The sequence below is a fragment of the Seriola lalandi genome, unplaced genomic scaffold (genome assembly GCF_002814215.2).
Source record: "Seriola lalandi dorsalis isolate HSWRI2012SDOR001 ecotype SW California unplaced genomic scaffold, Sedor1 jcf7180002054582, whole genome shotgun sequence".
NCBI lineage: Eukaryota > Metazoa > Chordata > Actinopteri > Carangiformes > Carangidae > Seriola > Seriola lalandi.
The window spans coordinates 109,095-133,838 of NW_019525135.1; the positions used below are offsets into that span (position 1 = coordinate 109,095).

Below are 24,744 nucleotides of genomic sequence, written 5' to 3' on the forward strand. Positions count from 1 at the left end.
CTATTCACAACTGTGGTGAGCAGGAAAGCATCAGAATGAACATGTCAAACCTTGAGGCAGACGGGTTACAACAGCAGAAGAACTCCTGTCAGCCAAGAACAGAAATCTGAAGCTGAATCTGAAGCTGAAATCTGAAGCTGCTGAAGGGCACCTGCTCACCAAAACTGGAAAAATGTAGCCTGCTCTGATGAATCTGGATTTCTGCTGAGGTGCACAGATGATAGGGTCCCAATTTCACATCATCAGCATGAATCCATGGACCTTACCTGCCTTGTGTCAACGGACCAGGGCTGGTGGTGGTGTAATGATGAGGGGAATGTTTTCTTGGAAACTTAAGGCCCATTAATACCAATCATATCATTGCTAACCATGTGCATTATGGCCACAATTTACCATTTTGTAATGGCTATTTCTCAGACTACTTTCATGGACATGGCAATGCCCCACCACCCCCCACCCGTCTTCTGAATATTGTTTTGAAATGATGTTTTAAAAAATAATGTATTTTCATGTTTCAACTGATTTGGTTTATATTGGGGTTGTACGGTGGGTATACTTAAATTAATTAGGTTATTATAGTATTTCTGAAGTCCTAAAAAAAAAAAAAAGAAGCCAGACACAAGCTGGACACAACGCTAATCTAACAACATCCAGTCTTTCATGATAGCCTCACAAATATCACTAAAATAAACGACGAAGGGAAACCTTACGGTCGACCAACCTATTTCCCCTCGCACAAACCCGGAAATAGTCTGCCTGTCTGCCTCTGGCTGGTAGCAAGAGAGCAGCTACGACACCTGTAACCTCTGCTGTTTGTTGGATAAAGGTGAGCTCCTGCTTGCTGTCATTTTATGTGAAACATGTACAATGGTGGCTTCGAGTCGAGCCACTTTAGCTCCGTGTGTTTGTTTCTTTTCATGAGTGTTTGAGACTGTGGTGCTTCATTGTTTACATCCGACCGGCTGCTCATAAACACGTGGACAGAGAGGAGGGACACATGCTAACCAGGGGCTTTCGACATGTGGAAATAACCTGAAATAACCACAGTTTAGCGACCGTTTTTCAATTCCCGTGTGTTTTGCGGCTAATGAAGTTTCAGTCATTTAACGCTAGCTTCTTATGGAGCTAACTAGTGCCCCAGTCGATCTGCTAGCTCGTTAGCATCCAGCACTTAGCCACAGCTACCACCATGCTAACTACAGTCAGAGTGAATAATCACTTTAAATAACGGAGGTTTCTGTTGTTTTGCTTGTCGTTGTTGTGAAATAGTGGGCTGTGCGCTCAGGACCCCAGTCTGTCACTCTACTGTGTGTTTTCCTGAACTACCAAACAACATAACAACACAGCATCTTCAAATCACTGAACTTATTACTTTATTAATCCCAAATGGACATTGTGGCATTGCAGCCGCCACGTCACATAAATCACAAAAACAATGACCTGGGTAAAACAACATACAATCAAAAGTTTAATTGTACACAGTAACTAAATAGACTAAATAAAATAAAACAGACTATAGACTCAAGCTATACTTATACTATGAGCTGAATATACACGGTACAATTATAGTAATAAAGTATAATACACTGTATATTAATGTAAGTCAGGTGGATATTCTAAAAAAAGTACACTATAAAGTACACACTGTCAACAGAAGAATCTGACTATAACAGATGTGATGGATAATGTAAATTACAGTCCAGGTGAACAGTCTGTCTTGTTATGAGGAGAAAATGAGGCTTCACTGTCAGAGGAGTCCCCTCTCTCGACACAGGAGAATCATTGTACAGAGTTATGGCAGCTGACTGGCTCTGATGCTGCTGCCCTGATAGATAGCAGTGAAGACTAGTGCACTGGCCACAACAGATTGGTTAAAGATCTGTATCCTCTTGCTGTGCAAATAAAGGACCATGAACTAGAGTCTGCTCTGTCCCTTCCTGTAGACAGTCTCTGTATTGCGTTTCCAAACCAGTCTGTTGTTGAGGTGGACTTGACTTCTGTGTATCCTTCCACCACTTGTACTTCCTCTGTAGAAATGGAAATCTTCTGAAGGGATGACATTAATGCATTAACTAAAAACCAGTAATGATCTGATTTGATTTGACTCTGTCATAATCAACATACTGTACACACAACACACTTGTCCAAATGTTCAAACAGTTATTGAAGAAGTAGTCAGGTCCTAACTCAAGCAAGAGTAGAAATACTACAATATAACAAGAGGCACTTGGATTGCCTTGTGTCCCACCATGAGCTCCATGACAGATCCTAATAAGAATGCTAACAGAAGTTATATTAAAAAAATCAGTTTTACCTGTTTTAATATGCATATTATGGCAGAGACACACAAAAATCTAATCAGGTCACCTGCTCCATACGGAATACCTGTCGTGCAGGTATGAAGTTTCTGCTATGTATTTTTATTGACTTATTGCAATCACAAAAAATTAGACCAATTAACTGATCTAATTACCAAAAAATTTAAATCAACATGATTGCCTTTCCATACTACACACCCTGTATTGATGTGAACTGGTTAGTTTAAAGTGTTTAGGAGTTACTGCAATTTCTAGGAATCCAGCGCTACCTCACTAACAATTTATGCCACATGGTTCTAGAAAATCTGAGTTTCCACTATGTTTGTGTGTCTTGATTTATTGTCGTCAGAAGAATGTGTCTACAGTCACAGATGCCAGCAAGACAAAATAATTACCTGCATACCACGTATCCCATGGTGGCGGGAGATAAAAATATACACAATATAAAAAATATATAGTATATTAAAGTAGTAAAAATCCTGCATATAAAATTAAAAGTACAGAAGTTTTGGACACAAATGTACTTAAATTATATAAAGTAAAAATATTCATTATGTAGAATGGCCTCTGTCAGTATTTGGTATTATTGGATTATTATTGACTTCTTTATTACGCCTTTGGGTGGTTTAATCAATAACATGGCACCATATTTTATAGGATGATCACTGTTTTCTATGTAAAACCTCAATCTGCAAAGGAACTTGTTTGTATAGTGGAATTAAAAACTACAAGTTTTCCCTGAAATGTGGAGGAGTCTAAATACAAAGGATGGGCTAATCAATACTGGATGTTCTAGGCCGATACTGATATCAATATTCGGAAGGTACTTTAGGTCATTTACACCTGTGCTTTTTCTAGTGGAACATGTCAGATTGTCTTACGTGGAAAAGCCCTTTTGAGATGCGAGTTATCCCACCTTTACAGATGCAACACAGCTAACAGGAGAGATATCAAGATGTCAAGTACAGTCTGTACACACCCTCAAACTCCTGAGCACGGCTTAAAATAGGTAGATTAAGTGAAAACACATGTGTTGGTAAATCATGACTGTACAATACTTTACATTCCACCACTGTAAGACACAGTCACTCATTTGTCAGGTCCAGGTCCGTGTGCACTACTAAACTTCAGAACTGTCGCTCTCCCTCACCCCCTCACCTCAGACTCTTCTTTCTGTCCCTTTAATCCCTGGCGGGCAGCTTGTGGCTGTCTAGCGTGGCGTTTCTGCAGTGTGTGCGGTCTGAGAGCCAATCATCTCCAGCCATCATGGCACAGACACGCAGGACTGGACAGAGCAATGGGCCGATGCCCCCTCTCTGTCCAGTGTGTGTGTGTGTGTGTGTGTGTGTGTGTGTGTGTGTGTGTCTGTGTCTGTGTCTGTGTCTGTGCGTGCGTGTGCGTGTGTGTGTGTGTGTGTGTTAGAGAGACAGAAACTGGGAAATTAGCAACACTGTGTTTTACAACGAGTAGTGATAATTCAGTGTTTCTAACATAATCAGTCAAAGTGGGCCTGATTTCAACAAACACTTAACATAATCTGTTATGTTAAGTGTTTGCTGAAAGCAGCACTGGACAGATGATAAACCTGGATCCAAGCTGTGTCTTAGCACCAAACCTCTGATGAAATGGTTTACAGATAAAAAAAATAAAAAAAATGAGCGCAGCTGAACCGTGCTCTCTTTCAGCTTTGTTAACAAGCCCTTATGGATTTCAGAACAAGACTGAAATCTGTGCCGTTCCTGTAATTGATGCTGGCCTGTGTCCACTTATTCTTCAGTGCTGTAGATTATAGTTTAAGTAACTGTATCTTGGGGCAGCAATTAACGATTATTTTCATTATTGATTAATCGATGAATTGTTTGTCTACAAAATGTCTGAAAATAATGATTATTAATGCTCATCGCAGTTTGAGGTTACATCTTTAAATATCTGGTTTTGTCTGACCAGCAGTTATTAGTAAACCTTTAGTCAACCTAAAGATATTCAGTTTTCTATCATGAAGTCCACACATTTGTGAAGCTGGAACAAACAAATGTTTGGCATTTTTACTTGAAAAATTATTGAAATTATTAATTGATCATCAAAATGGATGCCAATTAATTTTCTAGCAATCAATTCATTGACAAATACTTTCAGCTACACTGTATTTGCATCAATCCAATTCATTGGATTGAAACTTATTACGGAGAGAAATCCAAAAATTCACATTTGTTTCAAGACATCTGTGTTTACTTATCTTTGTGTTCTGGTTCTGATTTTACTGCAAACGTTTATCAATATGATACTGTCTAGCATCTGCTAACTATAGGATTATTGAGCTTCCCACCAGACGCTTGAATCACCTGGCAGTGTTTTCAACTGTATTAATATTTGTATATATGTATTGGTAATCTGGTAACTTGCTTCCTAGAAAGCTGACAGCAATAATGTAAATGTATAAAATCTTGAAATGATTTGGCGACTCATTGATGAATCGATATGTTGTAAACTAATCAACAACTATTTTGCTGGAGAGGATGAAACAAGTAATTTGAATATGTTACTTTGGGTTTTAGAAACTTGTGATTGGAGTAGGCCAAACTAGAATGAAAGGGATTAGCAACAATATTAAGTATGCATTGTTAATCATAAATCGGCTAAACATGCAAAAGAGTTGTTTTTTAGGTGTAATAATAATATATTATTTTGTGCATTAAACAATTATTAATTGTGATCAGTTGATTACTCTAACCCACATTTGTTTTTATGTCTGTGCTTTTATCCTTGCAGCCGGCTTCAGCCACTGAGGTCATTGTCACCCCAGCTGTGTGTGTATGTGGGTGTGTGTGTGGGAGCTGGTTAGGTGTGCGAATGTGTGTGTTGAGGGTGTTTTACAGTGATGTACTGTACCTATCAAGACCGTGAGGAGTTGGAGGATGATCTCTACCATGAGGATGACAGAGACTCTGAGGGGTCAGAGGCCAACAGCGAGCTGGAGTTCCGCCTCTATAGCCAGCTCCACTACTCCTCTAATGCTGGGGAGATGGAGGAGCAGGAGGGCACAGGTGAGAAGGCGGAGGGCCAGGACAGCCGGCAGCCAGAAGTGACTGAGGAGACTGCAGACGCCAACGGAGAGCTGGAGCACACTGGAGAAAGTGGGCCACCGTCACCTAATATAAGCAAGCTACTACAACACCTGAAGAAGAAGAAGAAGAAGAAGGAAGGAGAGAAAAGTGATAACCAGAAGAAGGGGAAACGTGATCCTAAAGGTCAGAGGTCGTCATCACTTTTTGAGGAGGTCATCGTGATTGACTCCGGCCCTGATGTCATCTCCATCTCTGACGATGACACTGCCGATGATGAAGGGGTCTGTGCCTTAAAGGGTCAAGGCTCACACCGGCTGCTGACTTCCACCCCAGCACATCAGGTAGAGGACAGAGAGAGACGCTACTGTGTGATTGCTCTGATGTAGTTGTCCACAGTATCGTTCATATAGTTCATTTGGGTCTCTCCCTGAGGTAACTGCTGAACTACATTCGACACAGACTTTACTGTACAGATCTTTTTATAAAGTACTAAGCAGAGAAGTCAAGGAAGAGAAAATGACTGTGTTAAAATGAGCTAAATTACATTTTTAATTGAATTGACAACTATGCTCATTAGAGGTGCAATAGAGGTCTTGCAAGTAAAAAGCTAATTAGAGTAATTTATTAAAACATATTTTGCATACATTTTCAGAAAAGCAATAGTTTCAACTGCTTTGTGCGCCCTCTCCCATCCAATGTTTAAGTCATGATGTGCTCATTGGGTTAATAGCAACTTGTTATGAACAAGCTAAAACTAAAGCTGGCTGTTTGTAGCTAACTGTTTAGCCTAATTGTTCCGGTATCTTAAAGTCTGAAAAAGTCTGACAGACTTTCTGGGTGAGACAACAGCCCCCAGTCCCAAACCAACCTATCTTCCCTCAACCAGTGGTACCTGTACTTTTGTGTGATTAAGATTCAGGATTGGGGATCATTAACTCCTTGTAATTACCAGAATACATAGAAAATGTTCCTCTTGTGTCATTTTGGTGAAGACAAACATTGTAGCAGCACAAACAGCAGATAGATGGTGTACTTTAGATCACACCATTATATAAACTACACAGTGTAACTGTTAGAGCTGATGCTTCATTCTGATTTATTCTTGCCCGCTTATACCAATTTCACATAATATGGAATGTATTGGAGGGATGGGGAGTGTGTAGTATGTGTAGTATGATTGTAGAGTTGGTTGTTTGAGGGTTTAGAAGTGCTGTGAATTTACACTAGAACACTTCAGTTAGCTTTATAGATGGACTTTGACTGGCTCTGACTTGAGCCATCTAAATTTGATGTCCTTTTCTTGCACATCTGTATTGTAAAACACTAAGTCAGGTATATCTGAAATAAGAAAGAAAAGTTTCCCAGTAGAAATTATGTAATTTTGTTATTGTCCCTCCCCTGCAGCTCAGCAAGGATGTGCTGCCTGGGTAAACAAAAGGGAATGTCATACTAAAAACATTATAATTTTGAAAGATTTGCACCTGATTTATGTAACGCAGACTGATGTAACCTTATATTAACTTCAGATAAAGTTTGGACTATATATATTTTTTGGGGGGGCTTTTTTTTATGCCCTTATTTGATAGTACAGTAGAGAGACAGGAAATGGGGAGGCAGAGAGAGGGGGAATGACATGCAGCAAAGGCCGTCCGATGCAGGACTCGAACCGGGGCGACTGTAGCCTCTACACATGGGGCGCCTGCTTAGACCACTACGCCACACGATGCCCCAGACTACATTTTTTGCACAGAATGAGGACTGTGGGTTTTGCCTTCTGTCACTTATATTGGGAATTTGTTGGAAAGGGATCTCTTAATGGCCAGGAGGGATCATTACAGCAAATAATATACATATGGACATCTGGCTGTCGTTTTAAGACAGGGAGATTTGATGGTGTCAAGTTGTATGTTTTTGACTTAATGTTTACCACATGGGCCATTTTGTTTTCCCTTTCCTCTGAATTGACAGTGCTGAACACTATTTTGTCAATCTACTGTCCAGTGGCCAGTTCCAGTTAAATGACTGACTGGTGTTGAGTGTGTTGATCTGCAGCAAAAGTGGGGCGTGTAGTCAAGCCACTGAATGGTTCGCTGCTGCACCAGAGCATTGACCAAAAGTTCAACTGGAATAGAATTTTTTCATGCACTTAAACAAGAGATGATGCTCATATGAAAGAGTGGATGAATGGGCTGTTTTTAAATCAAATTATACTTAAAATTCACACCTAGTTAGTGGTTTGATTAGTTCAGTAAGGGATGCATAATGGTGCAACTGAAAGCTTTGTATTGACATCTACAATATGGTTGTTGTTTGGTCATCTAGGCAGACCAGAAGAGGAAGAGCAGTCTCAGTGTGCCGGTGACTGTGGATTCCAGCAGCTCAGAATCGGATTCGGAAGAGTCTGAATCCAGATCTGAGTCTGAGTCTGATTCTTCGGATTCTTCTGATTCACCTGATTCGGACTGTCTAGAGAACTGGATGATACTGGGTCCAGGGAACCAGGAAGGAGACCAATCCATCTCACTCAATCTGGAAGGAGGGTCTGACAGCAATGCAGGTGTGTCTCGTGTTTACGTGTGACCTCATTTGTGTGTGTGCGTGTGTGTGCGTGTGTGTGTGTGTGTGTGTGTGTGTGTGTGTGTGTGTGTGTGTGTGTGTGTGTGTGTGAGTGTGAGTGTGAGTGTGTGCTGTCTGCACTGGGTATTGTTCATAATTTCATTGTCCAAAGCTTTGTGATATGTTTTTGTGCATTTGATTGTGTGTGTGACCAGGAGAATAGAAGCAGTGAGTAATTTTGTATGGTCCAGCTCATTCAGAACACTTAGCCTACCTGCAGCACATTGATAAGGAGCGGGCACAGCAATGGGCTACACTATGAACGTTCTGTGTGCGTGCATGTTTGTATGTACATATGCAGCATCTGTGTCTGCATGTTTACGAATTTGTAAGCTCTTAGCATTCCTGGCACTGTCTGCGCAGTCGCCCTCTTCTCTGATCCATCTTTAAGTATGTTTGTGTGCATTATGTATTGATATGTGCGTGCAGGCTTGTGCAAGTGTGAATATTTGTGTTTATAAAATATTCCAGTTCTAATCAGCATGCATGTGTACATACACACGCATACCAACAGTCATAACGCTAATGCCAAAAACAAACAAACTGAGAGACAACAACGCAGGAGGAGAGGGAGGGGAGGTCGGGAGAGATGGGAGTAATCAAAAAATGAATAAAAATGTTCCCTGCAAATCTCTTCAGATCTACACATTATCTTAACCTGCAGCCTCAGCAACCTCTCCAGCTACTCTCCAGCTCCCCCCCTCCTTCTCCCTCCTACCTAACGCTCTCCCATCTCATTCTTTTATCCTATTTTCTCACTATTGTGGTCTCTCTCCCGCTCTCCCTCTCTCTGTGTCTCTCTCACTGTTTCTTCCTCATTTGAATTTCCCTGGGCTGATGTTTCTGCAAGAGTGCTCACTGCCTCCTCTACACACAACTGGGCTAAAGGAGGGGGTCTGGAGTTGGTGGGAAGGCTTGAGGTTTTGGCCTGGTTTTGGGAGGAAAGGAGGATTTTAGGTCTCTGTGTCTCTTTCTCTCCCTCTCTCTCGTTTGGCTTCTCTCTGTGATCTTTGGAGCTTGACCTCATATCTGCACATGGGGGACCATGGGGGGCCATGGGTGTGGTGTGGAAGGGGTCTTAAAGTGGGAGGGATGGGGGAGGGTTTTGTCAAAAAAAAAAAAAAAGAGAGAGAAAAAAAAAGGGGAAATGAAGGAAATTTTAGGAATGAGCCTCAACAGTCTTGAGCTGTGCCCCAGTTCGATACTACACATTCATTCCGAAGGAGGGCTGGGTCTTTTGTGTGTTCACATAAAAAAGGGGCAAAAACATATTTTGTTATTGTTATGAATCTAATGACGAGACCAAAACCAACAATGGATTGATCCGAACAAGAATTGTCTGTGAAGTCTAATATGGCTCATTCCCCTGTGCCACAGAGCTCCGTTGTTGTCCAGAAACTATTAAAACACAGCAATGAGCCACATTGTTTTACTTGGTGACATGTTCCTTCATTACAACGAAATGTAGTTTATTTTGAGTCACTCCTGCTGCAGATACAGCACCAAATTTATATTAGTTCGCAATCATGCTCTAGACTATATACTCTTGCTTGAGTAATGTTTGCTAAAAAACACAGTGCCCAAGAAAGTGAGACTGTTTAAAAAATGAAAGCATATATTTGTGACCTGCTTTAATGGTTTAGGTCTTGAAGGTTGGGAGGTACAGACATGTTGTTGGTTTTGGTCTTTTCATGGGATTTGTTAAGGAATAGGAAAATATGGAACTCCAGCCAGGATCTGCTGCTGTGCTTTATGGCAAAGGTGGGCCACCATGACCAAAACAAAGACCACCTCTGCTGACTTCACCAATATGAATACACATTTATAAAATAAGACATTAACCAAAAGGGCAGAGGTGCTAGGAGGGCCTGCCATCCCTGTCCCTTTGAAATAGTATATGCATCAAATGAATGCCTGACTTTTGTGCTGTTGATGTAGACTGTTTTCCCATGACGTATTTCACAAGGGAAATGAAGGAGCTGGTCACAACTGCAAAACATTAAAAAAATGCAGATTGTGGTAATAGCTGTAAGAGGATTTTTGGAAAACTAGGTAGTATTTTTCAGAGATGGAAAAATATTTGCTCTCTCAGTATTATTCCTGATAATACAAAACAGTAAAGTACACTGAATGCATATATATAAACAACAAAAGCAGTCCATGATACAGTTCATAAAATCATATACTAATAGACATATAGTGTATAATACATACAGTACTGTGCACAATAAGTATGAGGTACAGAACTGGGACACAGCTTTGATTATCCCTATTCTCCTCCTTTCTGCTGGTGTAGGTTTAATACTGTTCGAAAACAAGATGGTTAACTGACTTATTTTCTTCTTCTGGGAATTTGTTTCATATACTCCAGAGAAACAGGAAGAGAAGACCAATTTTAGGTCACTGAGATGTGGCTGGTTGAATTTTTGTGACTACAATAACCGTTACATCCATAACTAAGGGCTGTTGGATAAATATAAAGATTGTTTTCTGTTTTTATATGCCATGTTGTGTGTTGACTTTTACAGGGTGGGTGCCAGCTTGTGTTTTCACATTTGTGTTTGTGTGTGTGCATGTGTGTGTCTATGTGAGAAACAAGTTCGCACAGCAGTGACTAATAGTATTTGTACGCCTAAACCCCATCTCAGCATCACCATCAAATCACATTCACTACACTTAGTCTCCCCCTCTCACCTCCAGAAATTGAATCCTTTCATCCTCTTTCTCTCTGTCTCGTTCTGTCTCTCTCCTACATGGTGTCACTTGTTCACATACTTTTACAATCTAATCTTTTCTCGCTCCTTCACATATGGTTTTTATCAAATACATGGACACATGGAGACACATACACACACACACACACACACACACACACACGCACAGCCCGAGTGGCTATCTGTCACCTGGCTGTGAGGGGCAGCTGTTGGTGGGTGGATCTGTAGGGACATTGGATAAGGAAAAGAGAAAAGATAGTAGAGAAAAGGGGGATGAGCGAGGGCCGTCTGCCTGTCCGGCAGCCATGCAGCAGCAACCAGACGGAACAAGAGAGAGAAAGCAGGGCTTCCCAAAATCCAGCTCAGTGCCTCTCCCACCCGGAGAGGTGTGCGTGTGCGTGTACATGCCTGTGAATGAATCCGGGGTGTAGGCGTGGTGTGCTGAAGCTAAACTTGAATCGTAAGTGGTTAAACTTCACTCAGTGGTCACACTTTTTTCTCTCTCTCTCTGTTGCTCCCCCCAGTTCTCTCTTTTTTTCTTTTTTTTTCTTCTTTTTTTTTGTCCCCTCGGTCTTGGTCAGTGCACACCAAACTTTGTTTGAGGCTTAGAGAGTCAGCTCTGGCTCACTATCGGGGTGGCCGATCACATCAGAGTGTGTCTGAGTGTGTGTGTCAGATGTGTGTGTTTCACTGAAAGTCTTGGTAAATTAGAGAAGGGAGTGTGTTTGTGTGTTTGTACCAAAAGGTTAGCTCTCTCTGTCTCTCAGAGGAGGAAGGTAAGCTCTTCTCTTCTCCTCCTCTCCTTTCCTCTCCTCCTCGAGCTGCTGTGTTTCATAGTCTTGTCATGCTGTTCAGTTTCTGTTGGCATAACAAAAATGTTTTCATAGTGTCTGATTAAAAGCTGTGGTACGAGTGTTTTCACTCTGTACCTTCATGTGTGTTGTGAATGAGTGATGCTCCTCTGGGCCTGGAGCTTTTTCCTGCAGCTCCTTGCACTCTGAGACCTCACTTGGCCTTTGTATATTTGGAGGTGTGTATCATTGTAACTCACATACCAGTGTACAGTACGAACAGAGTGAAATATGGATTTAGTTGGCTTCTCTGTGTTTGTGGCTCTGATTATGAGTGAGAGTGCGTGTTTATGTTCAGGGCATTGGGATTGTAAAATGAGATTACAGTGGCATGTTGGGTGCCACACTAGGTGTGTGTGTGTGTGTGTGTGTGTGTGTGTGTGTGTGTGTGTGTGTGTGTGTGTGTGTGTGTGTTGTGGGTGTGTGGGTGGGCGGGCAGGCGCTGCAGAAGGGAGGCATGGATAGGATCAGCTCTTATCTTGGCTGCCCAGTGCCACACGAGGTGTAACGCCACACCCACACTACCACACAGTGTGTTTGAACAGGCACACACACACACACTCACACACACACACACATTCTCACCATGAAATCGCTGTGCCATAGTTTGACTTGTATTATCCAGTTTTTACAGAAGATATGCAAATTAGATGAGACTACTCTGTAGGCCTAATATTAGCGCATGCAAAATAAATTGTAGAAATTCAGTTGAGAGAGTGATGCTTTCATTTTTAAAAAAGCTTGTGGCTGAACAACTGTAATGTGGTAAACGAAACAGCAGTTTCTTTGTAGTATGAAAAATCCCCTCGGTACACGGCCTAATTTGGTGACGGCCTCAGTCATGTTGCCGATCGTGTCCTTTGAGTGTTCTTTGTGGGTCAACTTATTGCTTGCTTATTGAAAAGATGTATTTTTGTTGTTTACAATTATTAGAGATGCTTTTGTTTAGCTGAAGATGACATCTATGGTCATTTGCCATTTATTGACATTTATTGACTCATCAGCATGTATGTGATGATTATACTGTGAACTCAGCCTTCACTTTTACTATCACTGTTTTACTAAAAGTATTCACAACCTTGAAGAAAGTTTCACTAAATTGCTTTTGTTCTGTCTCATTTCAATTTTCATTGTTACAGTCTTGTTTGTGAACAGATCCATTGTGAGTTCAGTTCTGTCAGTTGTGTTTAATCCTTCTTTTACTTTAGACCCTCGATGTCTAGATTTCCCTGTGTTTTTCTGAAAATTTTTGGAAAAAATCGGTCATTTACACAAGTGAAGAAGAGGACGGAGGCAGTATAAATTCAGATCAAATCAGAAGGAATGTGAAGTAACAACTGAGTTTCAATCCAAAGAAATCTGTGTGGAAGGACGGACAGCGGGGCTCAGCATCAGACAGAGGGGGAGAGACAGAAAAAGAGATGAGAGTGGGTAAACTAAAGTGGATGAGACAGGCCTTGAAAAGGACTGGCCACGGTGTTGATGTCGGTCAGGGCCGGTTTGTCTCCAGGCTAAGATCTCAGAATGGTTCTAACACGGCTGGATCTCTGTCTGCACACACACTGACATCCGGCGCTGTCTGTCAGTTACTGTCTGCGTGTTGCTGATGGTTCTACAGTCGAACCCTCTCGTATAACACTTGACCTGGTGTGGCTCCGCACAAAACCGCAGAGCTAGTGACATGTTGTTTTTTTTTTTGTTTTGTTTTTTTGAGTAAAATGAAACAGCTGTTTGTCTTGTGAGCCGTTTCAGATTCGCAACATGTCGGCCGCATTTGAATCGGTTTCTTTGAAGCTTTAAGTTGATGCGGTACGAATGTTATGATGGTTTGGATCTGAAGTGAATTAGTGTTCATTGATAATAGATTTTGCTTCATGGTTCTGGTCAAATGTGAAATTGAACAATGTGATATTAGCAAAAAAAAAAAAAGGTTTATTTTACATAATTATAGAAATAGAAATTAAATTTTCATAATATTGTATGGATGAATTATTTATTGCAAACCTTTTTTCTCCTCTACTTGCGTTTATGTTGCAGGGTTACTATGATGCTATTAGCTGCTGCCGACAGTTTGTAATTTCACATGTGGTTCTGCTGCAGAACGTCTTAGCTCTCTTCTGCGCTGATATGTAGAATTTATTTACACCATATTTATCAGCATCTGGAAGGGAGAAGCCATCCTGTCTGAAAGTAATCTCTGTCAAAATAATCTATGAAAATTTCTCTATTTTTTTCTTGGAAACTTTGACTAAAAAATACCCACAGACATCTGTGGTCGCGGCTGCAGGTGCTCATTTGTATTAATGCTCACTGTTTGTTCTTCAGAGTGAGGGAGGGACAGCATTTAAATATAATCTAGTAGAAAGCACTTTGGCTAAACTTACAGACACCCACACACTACAGCCTTAGCTGCCTTCAAACTGACATTAGGAATTTAAGTTGGATTTAAGAGTATTCTTCTCATTAATCATTTGTTAATTCATTATGATAGACGAGACTTGTGTCAAAAATATTTATAATGGACTGTGATATTTTTATTATTTTGTGTTGGGGGGGAAATGAGAAAACATTTTGGAGTGAAAGTGAAGGGAAAGGTGTGATGCGAGGTTGGATGTTGTGTGTGTCGGAGTGTGAAGGTGTGTGCATCTAAAGACAAAAGTGTGTGTGTGTGTGTGTGTGAGGGAGAGGGGGGGACGGTGTCAGCCTCACCACGCCTGAGGTGAGCCCAATAACCGTGCCTTGGCCCACTGGAACGGAGTTTCACCGTCTTTAGTTTCGCATAGAGAAAGAATGTGACGTTAAATGAAATGGTTTTCATCACGGTAGGTTTTCTTATGTGGCGCTGGTGAATTGAGGTTTTGGATTTTTGTTATTAAATGTCAAATATGCTGACGAAGGTGTCAGAAAGAGTGTCAGGTATATATATTTTCTTATTTTTCATAGCAAAAGCACACAACCTCCCGTTTGCAGTAGCTGTAGCCTGGAGGAAGGGGTAATAAACTGGAGACCAGAGGGTCCCTACTGTACTTTAGTGTGTGTGCGTGCGTGTGTGTGTGTGTGTAAGCAGGATAGAATAGGGAATCCCACTCTTCTGCTTTAACTTTTATTTAACCAGGGTATCCCATTGAGAGCAAGAATCTCTTTTCCTGCAGACCTGCAGCAGACATTGTGCCCTGAAGCTACAGGATAAGACATCTACACAAATACATATATACACACACACACACACACACAGACACACACACACACACACTCATGTATGATTAAATAAAACGTCTAAGGCTCAACACCTTAATCCCAGATTGTATGTAGTGGTGAACAGCACGTGTGAGACAATAAGAGTATTTTAAATGTCATATCGTCATATTTCTGTTTTGCCTGATTTTCAACAGACGTCTTGTCCTTTTAAGAAGATCTGAAGAGGAGGACGGATGGGAAGGGACAGAGAGGGGACTAGCAGAGGGAAAAAAATGTCAATTACAATTACCAATAATAATCATTATAATTAAGCAATCACTTAATAGGAAATCAAATTATTGTGGGAGGTGACAGTGGGACAGAGGGAGCTCCCGTGGGACTGTATTAATTTCTGTTCTTTTATTTGGCCGGAGAACTTTCCCCTTATTGTCTTTCTTTAGCTTTTGGGCAGGGAGGGGTTGTTGAGAGGGCTTTATTAACTGGTAGCCTAGGGTGGTGATATTTTTTTTTCTTCTTTTTTTTTTTGGGAGAGGGGGTGCAGGAGTTGAGGAGAAGAGGTTGGAGGGATATGTATTAATATTAATACGTTTTTGGGATGAGGAACAGGAGGAAGAGGGGCAAGAGAGATGGGTGACGGGGGTTGTGAGGGGGTGGGGTGGGGGGCAGCAAAGGCAGCCATGGATCAATTAAATCACCCCTTCTCCACTCGCATCGTTCTTCTCCCCCTTTTTCAGCTCTTCTTCTGTGGGCACCGGCAGGGCTAAGAGCTGTTTTGGAATCAGAAGTTCAGTTTAACAGTCAACAGGATAAGAGGGAGAACCCCAAACACACAAAGACACACATTTAGGGTTAGTACACTCACTCCGGTATGCAAAGGGGTTGCCTAATAATAGCGAGGCAATGTTTTTCACAAGGTCCCAGAGGATGGTTGTGCGTGTGTGTGTGTCTGTGTGTGTGTCTGTCTGTGTGTGTGTGTGTGTGTGTGTGTGTGTGTGTGTGTGTGTGTGTGTGTGTGTGTGTGTGTGTGTGTGTGCGCGCGCGTTTGGCAGTGTACCACATAGACACACAAGTGTGCCTGTTTAGCAGTTTCCTCTCCAGAGGCTCCTGGCAGTGTGTATGTGGCCATTCCAAGGCTTCTCCCCATGTCTCTTAATTAAGGCACTCGTCAGACAGAGACCAGCTGGGCCTGGTCTGGCCTAGCTGGCACTCACCACAATTTCAGTCAATCCAGCACGTCCTTCGTCTTCCCGTCTTTCTCTTTCTATCTCACCCATTTTCCCTTCATCTTTTCTCTTCCTTCTTTGGTGATTTCTTTCCATTTTTTTTTTGTTTTCTTGATTGTATTCTGATTGTACCCACTGTCATGTGCCCCTTCATCACTGTATATAGATGCTAATACTCTCTGTGTGTGTTAATGTGTAGTGTAATCTTAACTGCTTGACCTTTCGATCACACCTGCTTCAATAAAGCACTAATTAGGAGTCCCATTAGGATCTGAGAGATTGCCAGTTAATAGGCCCTTAAATACCAGGATTTATGTGTTTGATGTTTGGTGGAACGTGCTAAATACTCAAGCAGTTGTCATGGGAGGCAAATGCCAGATCACACCAGTCAGTTGGCTTCTGACAAGGGCCATATCTGAATAAGGTACTGTTAAAAAAACATGTAGCAGTGATAACATCAGTTCTTATAAGAATCATATTCATAAGGATTTGGGCCATTTTTTAAATTGTTTTCCAACCTATCGTTTCCTCATATTTACTAATCTGTGCGTATTTACATTGGATGAATTACCAAAATTACTAAAGGTGAAAACATAGAAGGTGTTTGAAAGGTTCTGACTGCTGGTACATTGTCACGTTTACTTGATATTGCTTCTTTGGCCACATTTCCTTTGAAACCTGGAACTTAATAATAAGAGTAAAACCTACATACATGCTTAGTTTTGGCCTGAAGCAACTGAATGTTTCCGAAAACCACATGTTTGTGTGATCAGTGATGAAGGGTTTTAATGTGGACATAAGGGAAAGGTCATTTATCGGCATGATCTCTTGCAGATTTCTAAAACCAGCGCAGGCTAAAGGTGACCCAGAAATTCATCATGAGCGTATATCTATACCCACACTCCACCTTTCTTCCCCTAACCCTTCAGCTCCACCCCTCCCTCCATCCATCCCATTTCTTTATTCCTCCACTCCCATTCCCAACCATCCTTCCATGCAACTAAACCAAGCCCTGGTTACGTGGCTGTTGCTATGCCGGGCTCGCAGGGTCTGGATTCATGCTATAGGCTTCCCTGTGCTAATCCAGCTTGTATCTGAGATCTGTTTGAGAGGTTACACCGTGTCCTCGTTCTCCATATTCAGACTTCTGCCAGAGAAGCTTGATGTGTTTACATGTGGTAAATGGTGATTATCACTGGTGTAAGTTTCCTATGTTGGAGAAATTGCCAACATTGGTATGACTAGCTCACCTTGCACATCTGTGTACCTGATTTTTTATAACATTGTGTGTCGGCGAGTGAAGTTTAAGTCTTTGCTCGTGCACGTGTTCCTGCATGCACACATGCCTGTGCATTAGCACACCTAGGCCGCCCCTTTATCCGGGGGATTATGGTTAAATGGAATGCTGAGATTCTGGCAGCGAGCGACCGATAAAGCTGAAGTCGGCGTTGGGAGAGAAAATTAATTATTGAGGATAAAATCAGAGTGAAAGAGATAGTTACCAACTCGTTGGGGAGTTTAGTCATTGATATTTCGGCGCAGGCTTCCAGACAACACACAGAGTTCATCACACCCCTAATGTGAGACTAGTTTTGTGTGGTTGTGAGCGCGCGCGTGCGTGCACCTACGAAAAGGGCTCTGCAAACTTTTAAAGGTTTTGGTCAGACATCTTCAAATAGAAAGTATTTGGGTTTTATGCAGTCTTTACACACTGATTGAGCATGTTTTTTTTTCTGTGGATTAGCTGGAATGTTCTTCGGGTCTCCTGCGGCTCCAGTTTTCTGCTTTGATTATTGAAACTGTTTTCTACTAATCTTGTATTTATCATCTAACTTATAATTTATTTCTAAAATATATCATTTTTATTTTAACATCATTCACTTTAGCCAGAACAGGATTTACAAACAGTCTCCCCAGAATCAATTTTGAATTTTGACAGAGCCCGTGGAGTTGATCTAAAAATCTGTTTAAAAACCAAATTTATAATTTTAATTACATTCAGTCAACTGGTTGAAATAATCCTGCAGAGAATGCAGTCTTGATCAAAGGTGGGTTTTCTGAATTTACGTGAGTACTGAATTAAAACATATTAAATGTCAGTAACATCAAATAAAACTATTATTAAAACTAGATTGTAGAAGTGGTTTGTTTGTTGTTTAGTTTTCCAACCTTTTAGCAGATTTAATTGTATTTGAAACTAAGAAACTAAGGGTATTCTATGTAGTTGCATGAGGAAACTTGAGCTAGCCTTGAGGGATTTAGGCTTTAATGATGAAATTTTTCTAAAAATGCATTTTTGATATAGGAAATCCTAGAGCTATTGTTCAAGTAAAGAAAATATCCTAAAATATGGTGGAAAACTGAAGAGATTCTATTTTAGGTCTCCAAAAAAAACCATCTCTCTCTGTTAAAGAGGATCTGTGTTAAATGTACAAGCAGTTTGGGATTTAAGAAATGCACAGTAACAATGTAAACAAAAAGAAAAACTGTAATAGCACTCAATCATTTCAGTTCATTCTTTGAACTGAAATTATTCATTCATTCTGGTCTGACATTCTCACAAGCTACAAAAATTATTTTTGTTTAGTGGCACCTAACATACACCACACCACCTTGAAACATGCCTTCATTTTCTTGTTGTCTGGTGTCGCCTTTGTGTTACCTCTTTTTTTTTTTTTTTGGTCTTTCTGTCTAAATTCTTTGTGCTAAGCTGTTGTTTATATACACTGACCAAAACAAACCTAAATGACTATAACAGTATTTAGTTCCAGTGGAACAACATGCTTCCAGTGTGTAACTACTATGCTTTTTACACCACAAATATGGAAAGTAAATGATAAAACCATACTCTTGTGCTGTTAAAACTCATAAACTGGAAAAAGCCTTACATGATTTTCCTTTTTTATTTAAGAGTCCTGTATGGTCAATGTTGAAGAAAAAAAAAAAAAAATCAGCTGTGGACAAATAACTGTCCGTGACCTTAGAGGACTTCTTATATCTCCACAGATTTGTGTGTGTGTGCTTGTAGGGCTGTGAACGTGTGCGTGTGCAGGTGAGCGCATTTCTGTCCTCTGAGTGCAGACTGATCAATAGTAATTGGGTTGAGTGTCTCAAGCCTGTTTCTTTCCTTTGTACTGTGGCCCTTTTGTAGGCTGACACAGGGCCAGAAGAGAAAAGGGGACGGGGGAGAAAAAGAAAAGGAAGAAAGAAGGGGGGAGACAGAGAGAAAATGGAGGATGTTTGCAAGTCGACGAGCATGACCGACTCCCTCAACCAAATCTCCGGATATTTATTCAGCATTACTCACTAATCTAAAAAAATCTTCCTCCCTTTCTGTCTCTCCTCTTTTCTTTTCATTCACAATCCACACTAGAGGGATGTGGTGTGTGTATATGTGTGTGTGCATGTGTGCAGGTTTCTAGAGAGGGGATACTGTAGGATGATCTTAAAGAGGTATGATAAAACAGAGAGATAACTTGTTAAGATGTATTAACAGGCTTCTCACCCCTGCCTCTCTTTCTCCCTCTTGCTTACAAACACAGGCACACTCCCAGAGTATCTCTCCATTCTCCTCCCTCGCTATTCTCTCTCTTTTATGACTTCCATAAAAGCAACGTGTGTTGAGTGAGGGCGGCGAGCTCCAGCGGTATTAGCAGGGAGGCATTAGGCATAAACTCTAAGGTATATTAAAGCAACGGCCCTGTTGTTCATATAAACACGCCAATTCAATTTAGCCTGCCCCACGGGGAATGGGATTTCAGCAGCTACCGAGAGCGGGAGGGAGGGGAGGAGTGAGGGAGGGAGGGAGCATGAGTAGTGGATGAGGTAAGACAAGAAGAGGAGGTGGGATGAACGGAATCTTGGGCAGTAGAAAAGGCAAGGTGAGGGAATAAGGAAGGGGGGGGTCGGGCAGAGATGTGGAGATTGGCGTATGGGAGTGGCATGGTGGCTAGTTGCAGGAATTCATTATTGTTGTTGCATTAACGACCATGACGTAAGCACCTCTGTCTTTTTGTGCGTTTGTGTACGTGCGGGCATGCAGTGATGAGCACCACAGACACACGTGCATGCACACACACTCTCACAAAACCCACACCCTGGCAGGCAGAGGGGCTGCCAGTGTCTGTGCGCCATTGCACGCTTGGACAGAGCGTTATGTGGGAAACCCTACAGTTATATTATTCAATCCAAATTCAAATGGGCTTGTCAGGAAAGCTCCTGCTTTTTATTACCTGTCAGAAAAACCAAGGGATGGACGGCGCAGAGGGGAGCAAATTAAACGACAGTAAATAAGACCCCCTATCTCTCTCTACTCTCCCCCTGCCATTCTGCTATTTCCCCCCTGCACAGTATTTTGGAGAGACACACACACATTTACAGATTTTGACAGCATGTTGTTGTAGACTCTATCTCTAGTTTACCTTAACCAGGTTTTATCTGTCAATCAGATGCAGGAAGACCTAATTATTTAGTTCATCACTGAATACGGTCTCCAGCCAATATGGAGTCAACCGAGCCAAGCACTGGATTTGATATTAAAGGAAAAGTCAGTCAGACATTTACTGAAATTGATTTTGATGCACAATTGATGTCTATAAACAAAGAATCATGGGAAATTGAGGGAAAAGAATCTGAGGTAACGCGGGGAAAGAAAACCGAAAAAAGGGAGATGGGAGAATTTCTTAAGGATGAGCCATGTATGTGGAGAAGTGAGGAAAGAGTGTGGTATTTCTTCCATTTCACACACACACACACACACACACACACACACACACACACACACACGTCCTGAACACCCAGAACAGCCTCCTCCCGTCAGCCAGCCATAACCTCTGCCATCTGTCCACCCCCCTCCTGCTCCTCTCTTCCTCCTCTTTCCTTTTCACCCTCCTCCTCCTCCTCCTCCTCTGCGCTTCCTCTTTTCCCCCCTGTCCCCCTCTGGGGGTAGAAAAGTTTTCCCCACCTTCACTCTCCGATTGCATTCAGAGAGATGTGGGGTACTTAGTGTTTATCTTGAGAGTCAAAAGGAGATTCCTGTATCTATGACAAGAGGAGGAGGGAGAGGGACTGTGGCCAAAGTCAGAAGTCTCTCGGTTCGTATTGAGCACCGACAGTGTGGAGTTAATGGGTGCAGTTTATTCTTTACACCCACAGTGTCATTACTTATCATTAGTCACTTAAGAGAACTGGAAAAAAAAAAGTCTACATAACTCACAACGTTACAGTTTCATCCCCATCATGTGACTTCAGAGGTCTTATTTGCTGCCCTCACTATCTTCATCTAGCAAGTGGCTGGTTTTCTCACTGTCCTCACGTGTTAACACACCTTCTTTTTGGTTTTAGCTTCATACATTGACATTGTTTGACACACACTCCCACACCACCTATTGTCTGGAACAGAAAATGCTCTTTCCTACTACTGTTATTATGTTATGACTTTTTGTGCTGTATTGATCATACTGCCCGGCTTTCATTCAAAATAATAATAGTTTTGAATTGATTAATCTATGTGTTTAACGACAGAAAATTTTGATAACCTTGCATGCTTTGTCTCATTTCAAAACAATACTTTGTTTTTTTGACGGACAAAATAAGTGATTTTAAGACTTAACTTGCATCTCTGGTAATTCAAGATAAGAATTTGTGATAGTTATTTTTTAAAGGATTTTTTTGGGAGGCTTTTGCCTTTTCAAGGGAGTCGACAGAAGAGCGATGACAGGAAGGAAATGATGAGAGAGAGGTTGGGAACGACATGCAGCAGAGGTCTAGTTCCAGACGCTAACTGGAGCCGTTATGGTTCATGGTCGGAGTCTTAAACCCCTAGACCACCAGGGCGCCCCATTATTTTTGACATATGTTACCAACAATTGACCATTTAAAGACATAATCTGTGGATGAGTTAGTAGCAACAACAATAAGTAGTTGCAGTCTTGAAGGGCTAATATTGTTTTGTTCCCATTCTGTCCCAAATCTGCCACCAACTTCCAACTTTGCCAGGTAAAAAGGACAGCTGGATGCATTTATAAACTGTATTTGAATGAGGTGATAAAAGAGCCATATTAGGAGCTCCTCGTCTAATCCTCTATTGTTCTTTGTCTGTCCCCTGTCCCACAGAGGGGCTGCTCTAATTAAAGACTAATAATTGTATTGTTTTATAAAGCCTATAGAGACAGAGATTCTGCTCTTCAATCATTCACTCTCTCCAATGTACCCTGCCAATGGAGGGCTATCTCACTGGATGAAGTCTAGAACACACTGTGGCTGACTGTTTGGGGTGGGGGAGGGGGTGGGGGGGTGTGTGTGTGTGTGAGCTGTGTGGCATACAGTAGGAGGAGGAAAGAAAAAGCCAAATCTAAATTAAAACTTTAAAGCACCATTATTTAATTACCCCAAAGGCTGTGGATTTGAAGGATTGAGGGGTGTGTGTGTGTGTGTGTGTGTGAGCTGTGTGGCATACAGTAGGAGGAGGAAAGAAAAAGCCAAATCTAAATTAAAACTTTAAAGCACCATTATTTAATTACCCCAAAGGCTGTGGATTTGAAGGATTGAGGGGTGTGTGTGTGTGTGTGTGTGTGTGTGTGTGTGTGTGTGTGTGTGTGTGTGTGTGCGCACGCACTGTGTTTGCTCATGCAAATGTGAGCTGCTGTCCAGGATTATTTCAGTTTTTCAATTTGCCCTTTCTCCTCAGAGTGTGTGTGTGCATGGTGTTCATGTGTGTGTTTGCAAGTGCGTGTGACTACAGTGTTACCCCCTCATTGGTTGCCCTTTCCTGTTGCCCCTCCTTCACCCCTACCCTACACACACACACACACACACACACACACACACACACACACTCACGCGCACGCATGCATGCTGAAGCGCCGGCAGATAAAAAGGCATTATGGTAAATTCCACTTAATGACAAATTTTTAATTTGGGGAACAGGGCCTGGTGAATGGAGCTTAATTACCGGGGCCAAAGATCCCTCGGAAAAATAACCCCCTCGACGTGCCCAACCTGCCCGATAATGGAGCGCTCCACAAAATGCCTCAGATAAACCAACGCCGTTTATCTACCCCCTCACTCCCCCCCTTTCTCTCTCTGTATAATAACAAAAATAACAATCATGAAAATTCTATCTGCCTCCCAGCCCCCATCACCTCACTTCCCTCTCCCGCTCTCCCGCCTTTCCGCCCTCCCGCCCACTGCCTGGCTCACTCCCGCAGGAGGAAATTCATCAAAATGAAATTGAGGTTGCAACTCACTGGTTTTATTAAAATATATTTGCCCCTTACAGACGTTGTGTGCTGATGTGTTAGTGTTTCACCACAGAAGACAAAAGGGACACGCGGAATAATTTGGTCAGTGTTATCAGCGATATTTATTTGTTGGCGAACACGAGTATGACTTTGGCCATAAAATGCCAACACTTGTTGACTGGTAGGCTGCTCTGCAATTGTACTGTGTTGAGTTAAAACTCTGTACAGACCTTTGCTGCAAATAGACGTATTGAATAAAACATATGGTGCCACTGATACAACAGTATAATTTTTTCTCATGGGGAGGACTGTATAAAATGTACTGTGTAAAAACATTCAGTTCACAGGTAAAAGGGTTCAACTTTAAATTAGGGTTGTAACTAACAATTATTTTCATTATCATTTGGTGTATAAAGTGTCATAAAGTAGTTCTTAATCCAGAGATATTCAATTGACATCACATACGACAAACAAAACCAACAAAATCCTCGCAATTTAGAAGCCTGGGCTAGGCAGTATTTGCCATTTTTGCTTAAAAAATTACATAAATGATTAATTGATGGTTAAAACAGTTCACTATATTTTGATCGTCTAATCAAATCAAGTAGTTCCAGTATTTTGTAAAATTTTTAAAAAATGTTTTGGAGTATGATATATCAACTTTGCATCCAGGAAATATCCATTCCAAGAGGCAGGTTACTGCTGTAAATGACCAAAAAGCCTTTAATTCCCATCCCCAAATCAGCTTTTATAACCAGCTTAATTCCATGTTCAAAGCTATTAAAGTCAAAGTCTGAGTCACTGCTATAATTTGATACCGAGTCATCCTTTTATCAATATGACTAGCAAACTCTCATTTTTGTTAGTGGGGAAAAATCTTGTGAGATGTTGTATTTTCTCCTGTGATGTGTCATAGGCACAAACCATCCAAGCATGTTTTGGGGCAAATTTTAATTCATTGTCTTTCTGAACATTGATGCCTGATTGGTGAGACCAGCAGAACTGGTCATGAGTCAGGACTGTGTGTTTAATTAGAACCACTGTGATTATCAACAGATAAACGAAGATAAATTTTTGCCTTTGAATTGAAAATCTACACTAAATAGACGACTAACGGATATTAAAAAGACACAATGACTACCTGTCTTTTGTCAAACCCGCAGACATGCGCTGGCTTGGTTTTGAATAACTTGAACATGGTTCCGCTGTACACACACACACACACACACACACACACACAACATTGCTCACTTTTCTTGGCCTTCTCTGGTCCCTGTTGTTGTGTACCCTGATTGGACCATGTGGTTGCCATGCGGTTGCCAGGCCGCGCCCCTGCTGTGTGGTAATTGGTGTCTGTGGTGTTGCCGCGTGGCGACGGTGCTTTGACTGACAGGTTTGGCCACCTGCCCTGCCCTGGCTGCCAACATGGCGTGGAAGGGGGTGAAGGGGAAGGGAGGAGGTGGCACGGGCTGGCAGGGGTGAGCACTCAACATGTCAAGGGGGGGGGTGGTGGTGGTG

The 24,744-nt window shown here is 41.6% G+C and overlaps 1 protein-coding gene across 1 annotated transcript in view; it reads left to right on the top strand.

The window, feature by feature from the left end:
- Positions 1-750: 750 nt before the first annotated feature.
- The window catches only part of zcchc7 (zinc finger, CCHC domain containing 7), a 50,863-nt gene continuing 26,869 nt past the window's right edge, over positions 751-24,744 (top strand). Inside the window, exons 1-3 of the mRNA XM_023418573.2 lie at positions 751-826; positions 5,088-5,724; positions 7,706-7,940. Of these exons, the coding sequence (XP_023274341.1) occupies positions 5,197-5,724; positions 7,706-7,940 (763 nt within the window). The 5' untranslated portion in view covers positions 751-826; positions 5,088-5,196. The remainder of the gene's footprint in view (positions 827-5,087; positions 5,725-7,705; positions 7,941-24,744) is intronic.